The sequence below is a fragment of the Argiope bruennichi genome, chromosome X2 (assembly GCF_947563725.1).
Source record: "Argiope bruennichi chromosome X2, qqArgBrue1.1, whole genome shotgun sequence".
Lineage (NCBI taxonomy): Eukaryota > Metazoa > Arthropoda > Arachnida > Araneae > Araneidae > Argiope > Argiope bruennichi.
In genome coordinates, this window is record NC_079163.1 from 60,927,264 (window position 1) to 60,944,719 (window position 17,456).

The window sequence follows — 17,456 nt, forward strand, 5'->3', positions numbered from 1 at the left end:
CTCTCTCTCTCTCTCTCTCTCTCTCTCTCTCTCTCTCTCTCTCTCTCTCTCTCTCTCTTTTTTCTAAACTAGATAAATAACATAATAAAACTTATCTTTATTTAAGAAAAGTTTTATTTTTCCAAGTGTTGTCTGAAATATAATTGTCCTATTGATTGGACTAGTCAAATTCACGCAACACTTCATAGCTACTTTTAGAGCAAAAGAAGAAAAAAAAAATCACCCAATCTTATTTTGAAACTAGTTTAATAAAATCATTATAGTAAATAGTAGCAAACAAGTTTCCTCTTTAAATAAAAATTTTGCTACTTCTTTAAACAGCGTTAATCCTACAAGTCTTTTGTAAAAAATTTAATTGATGATATCTAAAAAAATATCTAAAAATGATGATAAATATCTAAAATTGATGATATCTAAAAAGATTTGCTCTCTAGCTGTAGTTATGAAGAGTTATCTTTAAAAATGATTTCACAAATCACATTTATTTTATTGCGACATAAATTGGGCTGTAAAATATTTTCAATTTCACGGCCCAACTTTTTAACAGAATTCAAGTTAAGATAAAAGTTAGTGACGCGCCAAATACAACAACTCTACATTTTTACTTATTAAGAAAGAATGTAAATTAATATATATATATATATATATATATATATATATATATATATATATATATAGTGTTTACGGATATTAAATCCAACGAATACATGTACAGCTCTTTACTATATGACAAAATTATCAAAAGAATTTTAATTTATATCAATTTATTTATTCTACCTTTGTTTTTCGATGAAATAGAAATTCTTTAATCTTTATAACTTCTTTAATCTGGAATATTTTAATGTTTTCCTCGCACTCATTAGAATTGGAATCAGAGCAACATGTTATTTGAAAAATAAATATTTAAAAAAAAAAAAGATGGTAATCGATGCAATATAAAGATATGTTAAAAGAAGAGAAATACTGCTAAGCATTATTGAACATATATCCCGCGCTTCCCAACAATTTTTTATACTTTTTTCCCCCCAAAATTATTTATGTTTCAATATTTTTCTTGCAAAAATTTTTCGTTGATTTTCTTTCACTCCCTCCTCTTAAAATATTTTTTGTCTGAAAATGGTTCGTAGAAATATTAATATATTTTATGAATATTTCTACGAACCATTTATAAAATAATTCCTCTTTCCATGTTATGTTTCTGTTAAATTCAACTATTGGATTAAAAATGGTAGTAAAAGTATTTACAGATAATTTTATTTCTAAGTACATTAACTGAAATTTTACAGAAGAATTTGGATTTTGGAAGTCATAATGATAACATATCTTTCACGTGTAAATAAAACCTTTATTTACTTATTTCCAGTAAAAATGTTCTTTTTTTCTTTCTCTTTGCTATTTTCATTACTTCATAAAAGTTCAATGAACAACTTTATTTGCACATTGCAACGGCAGTTTCAGACAGCATAAAACTTGAAATACTTTTAGATTATAAATTGCCGAAAAAAATTTGCAAGAGTTATTGTTTAGCCATTTTAATTTTAAATGTTTCAAAAGCCGTTCTCCTACAGACAGAAAGAAAAAACATTTCATGATACGTCACATGATACAGAAATTGGAACAGTTTTTGAAAGTTTAAACAGCTGCGTCGAGTTGAAAAAGGAGGATGCATGGAAAATCGTTCGATCAGGTGTAATTGTTAGCATCAAGTTTTCAGTTATATTCTTTGCAAAATTATTTTTAATATGAATTATTTCCTGCATTTGCCAACATTTATCTATTTTATGGATCTAAAATAAATAACTCCCCTAGACGATAAATATGAAAAAAAAAATGATTATATGTTCATCAGATATTACTTTCAAATATCAATTTAATATCAGTAATTCAAATCAGATTCTACTTCACTTCACTGCAATTTACAATAAAGAACCTACATTAAAAATTTCAGTTTATTTCAATATTGCTTTCGATCAGAATTCGAGAAAATGTTTTTAATCCCTCTAGAATTATTATCATGGCTATTATTGGAAAACTGTAGCACTAAATTAGAATCAAATTTTTAGCTTAAAATGACACAAAATCGGTTTGCTTTAAAACATTTGATATTTCCTTTATATATCTCTCCATTTTTAACCTATATAAAAAAAGAGAAAAACAAGCTCATGCACTCTCTTTCTACAGAGTCCATTTTCAAATTGTTTTCCTTTTTTTAAAATGCCATACACCTTGAAGCTATACATATTTCAGGATTTCGATGTGGAAATGCACAGCCTATAAAAAGAACAAGAGATTATATTGTATAAATTGTTTAGTTTTTAGCAAACAGGTACCAACAAATAGTGGAAGGGATTATATTTAAAAATTTATTATTATTATTATTATGAAGAGCATTTCATTTGAAGGGAAGAAAAAAAAAGAAGGAAGTAAAAAAAGGTTCACCACGTAGTTTTCCCAGTTTTTTGTTTATAAACTACTTTGGACAAAACTTCATTTTTTAAAGTTTAATTACGACAAATTTTGCGATGTAGATACACTATCATTTAATTTTAACGTTTCATCTTTCTACAAAGTTCATTTTCAAATTGTTTTCCTTTTTTAAAATGCCATACACCTTGAAGCTATACATATTTCAGGATTTCGATGTGGAAATGCACAGCCTATAAAAAGAACAAGAGATTATATTGTATAAATTGTTTAGTTTTTAGCAAACAGGTACCAACAAGTAGTGGAAGGGATTATATTTAAAAGTTTATTATTATTAGTATTATGAAGAGCATTTCATTTGAAGGGAGGAAAAAAAAAAGAAGGAAGTAAAAAAAGGTTCCCCACGTAGTTTTCCCAGTTTTTTGTTTAGAAACTACTTTGGACAAAACTTCATTTCTTTAAAGTTTCATTACGACAAATTTTACGATGTAGATACACTATCATTTAATTTTAACGTTTCATTTTGAGTTTCTAAAATTTTATTATGAAAATTCACGCATTGTTTCTCTGATTTCAAATTTCATAGTAATTTTTCTTGCTAAAATGAATAATTGTTTTTTTTATGCCAAATAATTTGGCAGATAATATTGTAGAATACAAGATAACATTCCACACTTTTACAGTGGCTGTGATTAGAGTTTTGAGTCGATATCAAATGTTGAAAAATTTTACTCAAATGTTAAAAATCATGTTACAAATGTTAAAAAATAAATGTTTACTCAATGTTACAAATGTTAAAATTTTACTTTTTTTTATTTAAGGTACTCAAATATTTATTCGACAGAAAGTCGAAACAAAACAACAAAAAACAAATACCAATAAAAATTTTAAAACTTTTAAGGCGTTTGAAACACAAAAATAAAATTTGATAGTTTACAATTGTGTAGCAAAAAATTGTTCCTATAAATAAATATTTCAACTAAAATGTTATAAGCATTTCATTACAGTAACATACAATTTTTAACTTTATCTATATATTTATATCAATAAACAGAAATAAAAAAATAAACATAATTTTCCTTTTTAATTTAAACTATTTTTAAATTGTTTATCAGAGAATCATAATATATTTTTTCTATAAATTAATGACATTTCAATGATTTTAAAATAGCAATTAAAAATTTTGTTTACACTAATAAATTGTCATTTCTACAACACACCTCTTTTGTTTGAAATCCATTAAATACAAACACAAAATTTATTCTCTGTCATGCAACGCTCGAAAGCAAAATAGTTCGTTTCAAAATAACCGAAACACCACCGACGAAAAATTACTATACGCACCAAAAATCTGGAAACAGTATGCTTCATCGTAACCAAAAGCGCGAGTAAAGAGATTTTCAGTATTCCCTTGGCGAGATTTTTTTTATCCGTTAGAAGAAATGTGCGCAGTTCTTCCTCGCCTACGCTCAGCGGTAGAAATATCCATAGTTTTTACTTTACAGTGGTTGCCTGGATAGCAGCCCTGCCGTAAGGCTGCCAGTTCTTATCCCCCGCCCTTTAGAGTGAGCTACGTCATCATTAGCCGCTCTACCCAGAGAAACACCCAGCACGTGGGGTAAGGTAACCAATCAGGGGTGGGAGATTCTTCGTGACGCACTGTCTCCTTCCCCCTTATATGGACAGCTGACGACAACAATCATTTTCCCTTACCCTTTAGTGCCCCTATCCTGGGGTTAGACCCACAAGTCGACGCATACTTTAGTATCATATGAGCCACGAGTAGTATAACAGCTCTGACTTGGGATTGTTTATGAATTTCCCTGGTAAGTGGACTGTTGTTTCGCAGCACCATCTCGAAGACATTGGTCTTTTCTTTTTTTTTTTTTTAATGCACATAACAAGAAATTAATGTATTGATTTTTTTTTCTTTTACTCAACGTGGGTATGTTTTATTTCAATTTGGATTTCATGGAGCACTGAAAATTTTTAATAAAGAAATGACGACCGAGAAAAGAACAGGAATGAAAAAAAATCGATAGCAATTTTTTCTCCCCTTTCCGCTTGGCGGCCTGGCGATATTCCGCACCGCGCTGCTCCTGCTTGTACTCAAAGGGTTAGAAGCGAAAGGGTTCATACCGTACGCGCAGGGAACAAGTTCCGCGCTCTAGCTGTCACATCCTTCACTATTTCAGCGGGAAATTTAATTTCCATCGAAAGAAAAGTCCATCACATCCAACTCCAAGGACTTCAAGACAAGCAATTTTCCTCTTGGAAAGAAATAATTCTTATTATTTTTCAAATACCATCAGACTTTTTTTCTCGCCGCACCCTGGGCTTGTATCAAAGACGAAGGTAAATAACTTTTTGCTCCATTTTTTAAAAAAAATTCGAGAGAGAGAAATTTTGAACTGGGAGACTGTTCAAATGAAAGGGTTATTTTCCCGAGGATGAATGGTCCACCTTAAAAGTTTTCTTTCGGAATCGACGAAAGATGTCGTCACTGTGTGTGCGGCGCGACGGATCGATTTCGCTTTTTCAGCCAGCTACACACGCGCGCGGCGGAGGGATACATAAAACTCGCGTGACAAAAAATCCCCCCCGACCAAAATCTCGCCAGAGCTTTATGTTTTCTTGGAGCTGTGAATTAGAATTTCTCTGAAGGTTGCAGTTGATGGAGGTTCTTCGCCAGCCGTGCTCTTCCGTGATCGGGTGCTGCATTTTGCCGCCAACATTTGATAATCAGTGCGGTTTCGGACTTCACTTCGTCTGCTACGGTAAGGCGAAGAGTTTTGTTTACTGTTTTTCCGGAGATAAGGAACTTAAAAATTTTAATTCAAAATTCCGGAGTTTGAAATTTTTCTTCTGGGATAGGGGATTTTTTTCAAATTCATTTAAATCATTTTCTATGAAATTGGGACTTAGAGAAAAACATCACTGTTTTATTTGCAAACTGGGTTTTCTTTAAAAAAAATTGTATAGCATATATGTGCCAATTTTTATCTGTCATCTGATAATTTTCAATTTCAAAAATATTACTTTTTTATTGATTTTTAAATTAGTTTTTTCCATAATAGTTTATCGGTCTGCTGATCGCGAATCATTACTGTTAGTAATTATAAAATTATGCTTTTATATATTCTATCTATATTTTTATTTATTTTAAAAAATTTGTGGAAGTTTAATTGTTATATAGTTGCTTTAATTTTTTTCTATATATATATATATATATATTTAATTTTTAATGCATGTTAAATTTATACAGAGAATAGTAAGATTAATATTTTAACTTATAATACTTATTAATACTTTACCTTATTAAAAACTGATTAATTTTTAATTATTTAATTTTTTCTTACTTTTTTTTTCTTTAACTTATGAAAGATAATTTTAAGGTTATATTTGCTTCCTTTGCTTTTTTTTTTAATGTTTTAACTCTTTTTTGAGTGAATGGATCTTTATAGCATAAAATTTCATGCTTTTTAATCTCTGCTCTACACATTTTAAGAATTTTTTGTTTCTCTTTTACAGAAAGTATTTCAAACCAGGATAGCATAGGCTACTACATTTGTCTTACTCATTAAGGTTTCATTACCATGATAGAGTGGATATATTTTATGTGTTGACTACTACTGTCAGTTGACATACTCCCAGTAAGTAAATATATTTTACATTACTTCAACATTTATTTTAATAATCATAGATGAAATTAAGTTTTCCTTTTTCTTAAAAAAATAAAAAGTGGCTGTACTTTCCTTTTATATGTTTCCTAAAACTTTTCTTCAATGCAGAATACTTAAAATTAAACAGTTTGTGTATACAAATGTGAAGAAATGTCATTATATAGTTAATACAATGCAGTTATGTAAAAAAAAAAAAAAAAAAAAAATCTTAGTTAAAAGTAGCTTCATATTTAATGCAAATGAAATAAAGTTAGAAATATTTTACAAAATAAAAAAATTTGAAGATCTTAAAAAAAAGGTTTTATAGAATACTTTATGTTACTGAGATAGGGATAAGATTAAAAAAAATTATGGTTATACTTTCAAAATAAATTTTAAAACATGCCACGCTAAATTTTATATTCAGGAATAATAGAATTTCGCTGTTGTATCAAGAATATCAATTAGTTGATCATAATAAGTGTTAAAATAATCGCTATAAATATTTTAAAACTTCTTTTTTGAAATTTTCTTTCTTCTTCTAATATTATAATTTTAATAGCATAGAGTTTTATTCTAGCATACGTAATTTCAAATACTATAAAACTTTTTTAAAAAGTTTGTTTAAAACTTATACAAATTTTATTTGTGTATTTAAAAATTTTGAGAATTGCATTCTATTTAAAAACCCAAACAAATGAATTTATTTTGAATGATAAAGTAAAATTTAACCCAGGTACCTTTAGTAAATAATTAAATGCTTTCTTCCTCTATGATATAATAATAGTTAATTTCAATTTTAATGTAAAGCTTCATAAACTTGATTTTTTTTAATATATGTATGTGCTTTATTCTTCCTTTTATAAATTAAACAATACTATAAAGTGTTATTGTTTGATTTTCTTTATAAAAACAACTAAAAAATTTTATTATATTAGTTGTTGAGTTAGTATTTTAAAAAATATTAAATAATTGATAAATATTTTTTCAATATATTGCAATAAATTAATGTAAAATTGATTCTTCAGATTCATATAAATTTAATATTAAAAATTGTATACTGAAAAGGAAAAATACACGACAGTAAACTCTGATTGTTTCAATAAGTGATTTGCATATCATGCAAAGTTATACTGTTGAAAGTTTTGCCGTTTGAAGAGATTTAAAAGACCGTTAAAATATTTTCAACAGAAATTTAATTTCAAAGTATCCCATTAAAATTTTTAAACGTTATTTTTATTTATTTATTTTTTCAAAAAGGCAAAGAAATCCATACAGTTCTAATTTAAAAGTTTTCTTAAAGAATTCATATATTAGCATGAAAATTAACTAAATGTTCAATCTTCCATTTTTTTTTATCTGTTATTATAAAGGTACTCTTTATTTCTTTCTAAATGAATATGTAAATCATTAATGTAATGATTAAAAAAATAAACAGTACTACTGCAATGTAATATTTATGTAATGATGTTTAAATGATGAAGAATTATGGTGGAATTATATTATTTTGTCATAAAATATTTTCTATTAAATTCAATTAACATACTTTGCAGTTTTCATTTAACTGATCTCTCTAGCATTGCATAAAAAAATAGTTTAAAATATACTCAACGTTTTCCTTTAGTTGGGAAATATATTGCTATTCCCAGTGAGGAAGGGGTGCTCAGTTTCTTCAAAATAGATGTCTTTATATTCTTACCAACTCATATCATTGGTTTCAAAGTCAGATTTTTCTGCATAACATTTAAATATTTTATACTTAGTTATATCACTGAGGCATAAATGCAAAATTTTTTAAAAAAAACAACATAATAATTCTAATTCTTTCTAATTTTTTTAATTAGAGCTGAAAAATTGTATCAGATTATATGCTAACACGATTTTTCTTCTGTTTAAATAATCATTTAGCTAATAGAGAAACCATATTTAAATTTCCTAGTTACTGTGTTAAGAAAAAAACTTTTGGCATAATGTTAAACAATGCTGTTGTTAACTCTAAATTCTGAAAAAATTGTATCCTGAAGTCATCTTACGCTTCAAGGTGCCCCTTCCCCTCTTCTCCTTAAAACTGCATATATATATATATAATATATATAAAATCCTATCAAGTGATTAAGATCATTTAGTTGAAAACATTCAAATAATGAAACTTAGGGTTGTTTATAGTTATGTTGTGATTTATGTTGAGTCTTTTCATTCAGTAAGCAGATTTTGCTGTTATAATATTCTTTATTACAAAAGAATAAAGCACTTTTTTTAAATTAAAAAAATATATATTGGTTTTGAATTGCTGATAAATTTAAAAACATAAATCAATGATTCATTAAAAAAATTTCATTATATTTTTTCATATACTTTAAAATTGCTCTTAATATGATCAAAAACATTCTGTGCATTAGGTCAATTACTAAAATTTCAGAAATCTAAATGTATGAATTTTAACAGATTCTCACCCTTTATATGAATTTAAACTTTTGTTGGTAAATTGATACTTGTTATAAATTATAACAGCAGCAAATCAGGACTGTTTGTAAACAAGTAAAAAGTGTTTAAACTTATACAATTTATCTACAATAGCTTCTTATACTTCAATCTTAAGGTAAAATATAAACAAAAATTCAAGGGTAAATTTATTTCACTTTTGATATGATATCAAAATACACATTCATTAAACTGGATCTCTTTTCACTCTTAACTTTAATATGCTATTATCATGTACAGTTTCTAGAAATTCCTCGTGAGTTGATTCAATTGGCTAAACTGAATTGACCACCACCGATAAAAATGATTATTATTTCAAACAAATATAACAAAGTTTTAATTCTTATTCTCTCAGAATTGTCACTCTTCAAATATAAAAAAGTATATGAAATGTTATAGATAAAAATTTATAATTCTGTCTTTTATTATTTACATGAGTTAAAGATAAGAAATCAGATAAATGTGTAGAAATCATATAATTCTTAAATGGGCATTGGAATGTTTTACCCTGACTACTGAATATTTTCTTTTATGAATTACTGATAGATTCATGATTAACCAAGTTTATAAGTAATAGTGCAATTAAATGTCTAAGACAATCTGTTTTATTATTTTCATACATAAAAGGTTATGAAATCAGATTCATTGTGATTCAATACAGTTATTTTGTATTAAAAATATGACAAATTATCTATAAAGTACTTTCAAACATAATCATAATTGCATAGAAGCACATTATTCAAGTTAAATTCAAACACCTTAAAGGAATTCTTTGATTTTGATGTCGACTAAAATAGCTATGCATGAAACAGAATGCATAAAATAATTCAATTAAAAGCAATCTCTTTCAACATTAATGGCAAGGAGCACATGTATGTTTTAATTAGGATTATTATTTTTCTTACATGAGATTATTTGAGATCTGGTTTCCTACATTAATTTCCTTCATTTTTTGTAATTTATTTTAGATTAATTATAAATTTAAAGATATTAAAAAGTTGCATATGTAAGATATGAGATATCAAATTTTAATTTCATTCAAACAAATTTTCATATTATTTTTTAGTCATAAAACTACCTTGATGAAAGCAAAAATTTTCTTGGGATATTCTTTACATATATAATGTGTTTTTAAATGAAATAAGTTAAGAGAAGGTAAAAAATTTGAAATATGAATGCTTAGGATGACGACATTTGTTTTTCTACTTCAATTCATAACATCTATTGAAGTTTTGAATTACATTAGCAATGATGATTTTATAATTTTCTATACAAAAATATTATCTTAGTAATGTGCTTTATAAAATAAATCATCTGCAAATTTCCTCCTATTCTTTTCTTAGTTTAAATAAGCAAAAGTTTATTTATAACTTTTTAAGATGTAATCAGATTCTTAAATGGAAAACATTTAAAACTTTAGTTGCAACTTAAATGCTTTTTTTTAAACTTTTATTGTAAAATAACAAATTGGATTACAGTTTACAAATTTAATTTTAATAAATTAAAATTTTGAGAAATTCAAATCCAAATGCACTGAAGGCAAAATATTAAACTGTGGAATGTTTTCTCTTGTTATATATTTTTAATAACTTTTTTATTTTGATAAAATGATTGGAATTTTCTTTTAATAACTCGATATCTGAACAAAATTAATGCATCAAAATTATTTATAGGGTAAATTATTAAGGGATAGGAACAGTGGCTATTAACATGTTAAGTTATTGAAAGTTGCAATAATACTATAAAAGTTGTAAACTATTTGGAATATTGGCCATTAAAGAGCCATCATTACAAAATTTTAGTAAACAAGGGGGCAAATTATAATTAAAGCTAAATTATTCATTCTTAAGATTTTAGTTTAGTTTAAGATAACATATCTTACAATTCTTAACAGTTTTAAACAATTTTATGAATAAATAATAGTTTTATTTATCGAATTTGTTGAGTTACTTTTTTCTTGTAATCTTTGATCTCATACACTCAGGTTTTCAGGTTAAAGGATTACTGGGAGTTCCTTCATTGCTACTAAAAAAAATGTTTTTTTTTTATTTTGTTTGAAAAAGGAATAGCAAAGAATAGTTGTTTTATTGATGGAGTTCACTTACATCTGCCGTTTTCCTTCATTTCAGTGAATGATAAATTTTAAAGCAAATAGTACACTATTTTGGTAATGTACTTTCATGAATAACTTCAAAATGGTACGGAGATTCTTATAAAAACAAAGAAAGACAAATTCCTACTCACTTTTAATTTATTTCTTATTATATGGTAGTTATGTTAATAAAGGGTAATAATTTTTGCCGCAGCGCAAGTTATCTACCGCAAATGTCAACACAATTCGCCTCTAGAGGCTGGCTTTACCTCTAATGAGTAGTTTCCTTTGCATGTAATTCGAATTCTTCGATTGTTTTCAGGAAAGGAGAAAAAAGTTTTTACTTGACTTCATTGAAAAAATGAAAACGAGTCTGGTGTAAAAACATAATATATATTTGTATTTTGTGGTATTTGTGTATATTTATTTTGTTCATTTTGCAAGTTAAAAAATTATGTGAATCATATTCATAAAAGTAAGGCAAAGGCATTAAGCCATGTGCTAATGATGCTTTCCTCAATCGCTTACATCATTTTGAAAAAAAAGTGATTGTCCCTGACGCTTTAAAAACAAAAATGGATATTCCGAAAGAAAATCTTCTAATTGCTGTAGATGAACGCGAAACCTTTAATTTTCATCTTCTTTAATGAACTAAGACTTGAAAATTAGATTATGAGAAGGTTCTGAGATAAGATAGAAAATTCTGTTGTATTGGGGTAGACAGATTAATCAGTCATTTCCTTAATTATAAGTCCTGTGGATGTGAACTCCAAATTCCTCGAGTGCACTGTATAACTTCTGAACTGACAGCTTTTTTAAAATTTTGGATTCTCTTTAGAGTAGAGGTTTTTGAACTTCATTTGCTTATACTACTTACCGGTAAACGTAAAAAAATAAATAAAGAAAGAAAGAGAGAGGAAGCATGACAATAAACACCCACGGGTAGTTGTAATTGGAAGTGATCATAATCATGGTTTAGTCAAGTTATTTTATTAATTTTATTGAAATATTCTAAATTAAAATTTTGTCATCACAAGTTTTATATGACATTTACTCAATATTCAATATTCTGAATGCCAGACAATATGGTGAAGCTATCGTAATAATACTGTTATGCATTTCGTGCTAATAGGGTTTTGTTGTTAAGACTGTTTGGTTACTTTGTAAAGTTTGTCAAGATTTTAAAACCCCTAGAGTTTTCAAAATATTTTTTGTTGTAGGGACACTTTGGTTAAGAAGACTTATCTGAATGTATAATTTTAGACTGCTGAAAATTAACGCGCTTAAAAAAATTTCTGAGGTATATTATCTTCTATTCCAACGAATGGACTTTTAAAACTTTTTGAATTCTCGATTCCTTTTTGATGATTCTTGTTTATGCTATATAATATGAGCTCCCTTTCATAAATAACATTTATGCTGTTCTCTATAAATTAAGGGACAAACAGAAAATTCTAATTTTTGTGCACAAATATAAATTGCAAATGAACAAAGGAAGCTGATATAATTACCAGACATGGAAAATAGGCTTTTCTGGTTAGGTGAAGAAAATATAAATATTCAGAGAAAGATATCTAAGTCATGCAAGAGAATTTTAAATGAAGCAAAGCAATTAAGCAAGAATTTTAAATGAAGCAACTGCCTATAGACTAAATAAAGCATGTTGACTTGCTTGCTTGTAAACCAGTTAGATACGTTCCATTGAATATTTCTAGCAAAAAGAAAAGATATGAATGGTGTCGTGAACCCGTCAAATGGGCCAATTAGGAGTGGCGAAATGCATTATTTACAGAAGCAAGCAGTTTTTATCCACTTCAAAACAGCCTGTACATTTGGCGTGAATTCGGAATCGCCTATTTTTCCAACAGTATTTGGAAAACTGACCATTACAGAGGAGGTAGTATGGTTTGGGTAGATATAATTTTGAATGAAAGTATACACATTTAATCCATGGAAAATAGCAATATGGGTACACAAACTTATTACTAAGATATATTGCCTCATGTATAATGTGCAATTTTTGTGATGGTATTAGAATTAGTTTCACAATCGCGGATGATAATACCCTATGCCACAGTGTGATATGTGGTGACAGTCGTCTTGACAGTGAAAGAATACATCGAATGATGCGGTTTGCTTATTCACCCGATTTTAATCCCATAGAACATGCATATGCATGGTATATATTTGGGAGTCGAGTGGCAGAGTACAATTCTCTAAGCATTTATGCCTCTGAAAGCCATTTTTTTTTTTTTTTTGTATGTGCTCTGTATTTTCTTCAAAATTCTATAAATCTGTTATTTTTTGCGTTAAATGTTTGCCTCAGGGTTGTTTGTATTTTATATTTATTTCTCCAATAATATATAACTGTTTCCATGTTTTTTTCTTACAAAATATTACTTTATCTTAAATTTATGGAAAACAGTGTAAATAGAAAAGGCAACAGATCGAAAAAATATTATTTAATGATAAGCAAGAAAAAAGTTAGTTAAATATATTTATTTGGAAAGTTCTAAGGACATGTTTCAAATCAAGTGGCTTCCTTGAATATTTTTGCATGCCAATATTGAAGACAAAAGCACGTGTTTCTGATATTAACGTGATTCATAGTTTCAGAAGCTCTTTTTTTTTTTTTTTTTTTTTTTTGCAAGATGTATTAATAAATTAAGAAACTCTCAAGAAAGGAATTCATATCTGAATATTTTTTTATCAATCACTTAATTTCTGTACCTTCACCAACATTTTTTGTATTCTAAATATACCTAAAAATGTGTCTAATTGAATTACTACTTTTGCATCATTTATAAATTGTTTTAAAAACTAGTTTCGAAATATTTTAAATATTTAAATAATAACTAAAACAAGTTATTTGTTTTCAACGCTCTGCTTAACTGTAAATGTACTTTTTAAAGCGTTTTAATCATCCTTTTTTGGGAACTAATCTGAATCACTTAGAAAATTTTATAACTTTGTTTTGACCGTTTTTCATAGAAGTGAGCATAAATTAGTTTGGATTAAAGGTATCTGGCATTGAACAGCTCCAAAATAATTTTAAAGTTCATACTGAACATACAGTTTTCATTAATCATTTATTGGGAAAATAAAAATTAAGAAAATTTGAAAAATAATGAACAAAGAAATTGGCTTAAGAGAAAAAATAGCATTATCTGAAATCATAATTTATCGAACAATTTTTTACTCGTTTAGATTTAAAACAGCTGTATGAAAAAGACAATGATTTAAATTTTTCTTCAATTCCGCGTTGTAGCATAATGAAATATAATAGTAATTCGAATTACCTTTAGGCTTATCTTCCGTATAATTAGTAAATTTAATTGCATGTAATAAATAAAAAGATCAAACCGACCTCCGGGATTTTATAAGTGGACCAATTCGGAAATCTCTTGAAACTGAGAAATAGATTTCGCTGCATTGTGAATTTAAATATGCATTTATTTATTTATTTAAATTTGCAGTAATTGCAATTAATATATTTTTCGTTATGTTCTTGAGTAATTTCTTTTTTCTTTTATTGGTTGTAAACTGACTAAAGAATTTGAAATCTGTTTAAAAATTTCCCAGCCCTTCTGAAAATAAAAGAAATCTTCAAATGTAGAAAGATATTTCACAACATTGACAATATTGCACATTATCTTGTACTATTTCGAATATCATACTTAATTCTTTTAGTTATGCACATTTTCATACTGATCAACATCTTTCTAGAAGTGGTCCATTTTTCATTAATTGAATAAGTAAATTTTTGAATTGGTTTCAAGCATTAAATGTTAAATTAAGGATTTTTTTTTTCTTTTCAGAAGGTTCCACTTATTTGTCTATGGACCCACAAGTCCGGGAGTTTATAACTACTTGTCCTGTTCCAGTAACACCAGATAGTGGATCTGGCCCAGGACCGGCCGCCGGGCCTGGTCATGGGCCGAGTCCAGGACCCAGTGTTCTGCCCACTCCGACAACAGCATCGGTGTCAACTCCAAGCAACAGAATCCTTTCAAGAAATGCTAATGGTACAAGTAAGTGTTTTACTCTTGCATGATAAAGCAGTTTTAGCCTGAAAAAAATGTGAAGAGCATGCTGACTGCTGCACTCTGTTGCCTGTATGCCATTAAAACTGCTTTGAAATCTGTTGCAAATTTCTGCATGATTATATATTTTGAGTTCTATCTTATTCGTAAGAAAATAATAGAAATAAGGATTTGTTTCCAAGGAGGGAAAAAAACTGTAGCTAGTTATTAGAACAGAAATCATTGTTAATGGTCTGTTTAAAAAACTGTTTTGATTTTTTCTCGGCATCTAAAACGATTTTTTTAAATTCATTCCTTTAGAAAAGGCTATAAATTTTCTATAAGGATTTAGAATTAAGATAAAAAACTCACGATATTTTTTAAATAGCTGTGGAAAGATGAATACTCCATTTCTGAAGATTACATCGAACAAAGTTATATTTAGATGCACATTTTACTATTTTAAAATCTTATTATGGGCTTTTAAATAAAGATATACATGTAATAAAATGATTGAATGAGAATAAGAGAAATAACAGTATTTTGATAAAAATTTCTACGGAATTTACAACTTTTGTCCCCTCACATTCCCCCATAATGAAGAAAAATTGTCTTTCATTTTAAATTGAAGAGTCAAAAATTTTGGAAGTAGGAACAATTTTATTTGAAACAGTTCTTGTAAAACGATTTTATCATTTAAAAGACAGTAGGAAATTTAAAAATTTATTTCCGTTGTTTCTGATAAATTGCTGTCAATTTTAAAAATCTTAAAGTAAATCAAGATACTGGCACCAAATAAAAATTGTAACTAAATTTTGAATAATAATAAAATGAATGATAATAGATTCTGTTTGGTCTAGGAAGAGATATTTCTCCCCAAATATCATGACGAAACCATTCCAGAGATATAAATTGAAATTCAAAGATATCTATTATTTTCTTCTTAAGTAGTTATCAGTTTTCGGAATCTAAATTTCTAGGATCATCGTTTTTGGTTTATTTTGTACTAGCCGCCTTTGGCGACCAGCCGGTTCGCCAATCTTAATGATCGTTAAAATTTTAATCATTAAATATTTTATGTAATTCCTACTTTAATAGCTTCTTCATCAAAGTATTTTAAAACTTCAAATTTTGATAGTCATATAATTCACTCATAATATTATAAAGGCCTTCAGTCATAACGTAATATGTATATCTCTAATTTTCAATTTGCTCCTGTAGAATTTATGCTTTAAATTAAAGTGGAAATGATTAATCTGTAATTAATATAATATTTTTTACTGAAACAAAGCATTTTTTATATGATTACTGAAAAAGAGTCACTGAGCATTTAAACCTTATGGGCACTAAAGAATATCTTTCTTAATTTATGTAATATCTCAAGAATTTGTCAACAAAATCTCTCAGATTCATCATGAGCCGATCGATTAATTAACAATGTTTAATTTTAAATGCATCAAACACTAAGAAAATATTTTCTATTTATATCGCAAAATAATATGTTGATAAAAAAGAACATGCTTTTGTTTTTTATACATTTCAACCAATAGGTTATAATACATCAATATAGGCTACACAAAATGTAATAGTTTTGCAACTTTCATTACTGTTGTAGTTTATTGATATCAATCTTTTATTTGATTCGAAAATCCCGGAATATAGTCTAATTTTTTGTGACACGTTTGCCATATTTTATTTATAGTCTGTTATGGTCACGAAAAAAAAAAAAAACCTAAATAATCGTCGGCTTTTTTTAATAATACAAATTTATATTTGACAAATTACAAGCTGATTTCTTAATATGTATAGGTTCTGCAGCTTGATTCAATCTGTATTTTTATTTGAAAAAGAAAAGAAGCTTTTGTATATTTTTTTAAATTTTACTGCCTTTTCCGTTCATTAATTTTCTTTAAATATCTGTTTAAGCCTATTCATATTTTATCCTTATATTTTATGAGAGACTTTGCGTAATTTCCAACTATTTAATTAATATAAATAATGACTTATATGATAAAAATATGACTTAAAAATTATGAAATAATAATCAGACCCCGCCCCCCGTGTTAGAAAATTTAAAAAAATAATTCGATATTAAGGTTGTTATTTTTTTTTCTTCCAATTTTCATTGATTTTTTTTCTGATTAAATTTATGGAAATTTAGTCATACATTTTTTTATCTCATTTTTTTCCTTTGGTAACTAGTTATTTTATCTGCCGTTATTAAGAATCTCTGACGTGTTTTGTGATTTTCAATGCCTATTGATAAGCTTCCTTCAGCTATCGATGCTTATGAAAGTAAAGATTTGATAATTTAAGAAGTATGTTTTCTAGACTTTTTAATGGGTTTAACACTGAAAGTTAAATATTCAGTTTTGTTTTTGAATTTCGGTTTTAATAATTTTTTTATTAAATATTTATTTAATAAATATTTAATTATTTATTATTATATATTAATATATTTTTTATTATTTATTAAGTAATTGGAAATTTTTAAGTTTCGTTTCTGCTTATCTTTGCTATTCCAGTTTCTTACATTGTGATGCCATTATTTCATTTAATGTTTTGCATTCTCACTTAAAGGAATTTAATTTCTGTATATCTGAAAAGTGAATTTTTAATTACTTCAAATTTAAAATAAATATACGTATAAATTTTTATTTTCTGTTTGTACTCTGCTTAATTATACTAACTGCATTACATTAATTAATAATCGAAAAATATCATGTACTCTTTCTTATTGACAATAATTTAATGAAACAGTGAATCATGTAAAGA

General features: G+C 26.9%; 1 protein-coding gene across 10 annotated transcripts in view; it reads left to right on the top strand.

Annotated features, from left to right (window-relative positions):
- LOC129960719 (NGFI-A-binding protein 1-like) overlaps nucleotides 1-17,456 on the top strand; it is a 161,205-nt gene that overhangs the window by 63,264 nt on the left and 80,485 nt on the right. For 3 of the 10 annotated variants that reach the window (XM_056074308.1, XM_056074299.1, XM_056074305.1), the window contains exons 1-3: nucleotides 4,559-4,779; nucleotides 5,956-6,077; nucleotides 14,478-14,690. In XM_056074308.1, coding sequence (XP_055930283.1) covers nucleotides 14,592-14,690 — 99 coding nt within the window. In that variant the 5' untranslated portion in view covers nucleotides 4,559-4,779; nucleotides 5,956-6,077; nucleotides 14,478-14,591. Of the gene's footprint in view, nucleotides 1-4,047; nucleotides 4,251-4,558; nucleotides 4,780-5,066; nucleotides 5,202-5,512; nucleotides 5,533-5,955; nucleotides 6,078-14,477; nucleotides 14,691-17,456 lie in introns of those variants that run through there. The other 7 variants (XM_056074306.1, XM_056074307.1, XM_056074302.1 and 4 more) reach the window with 6 other exon arrangements.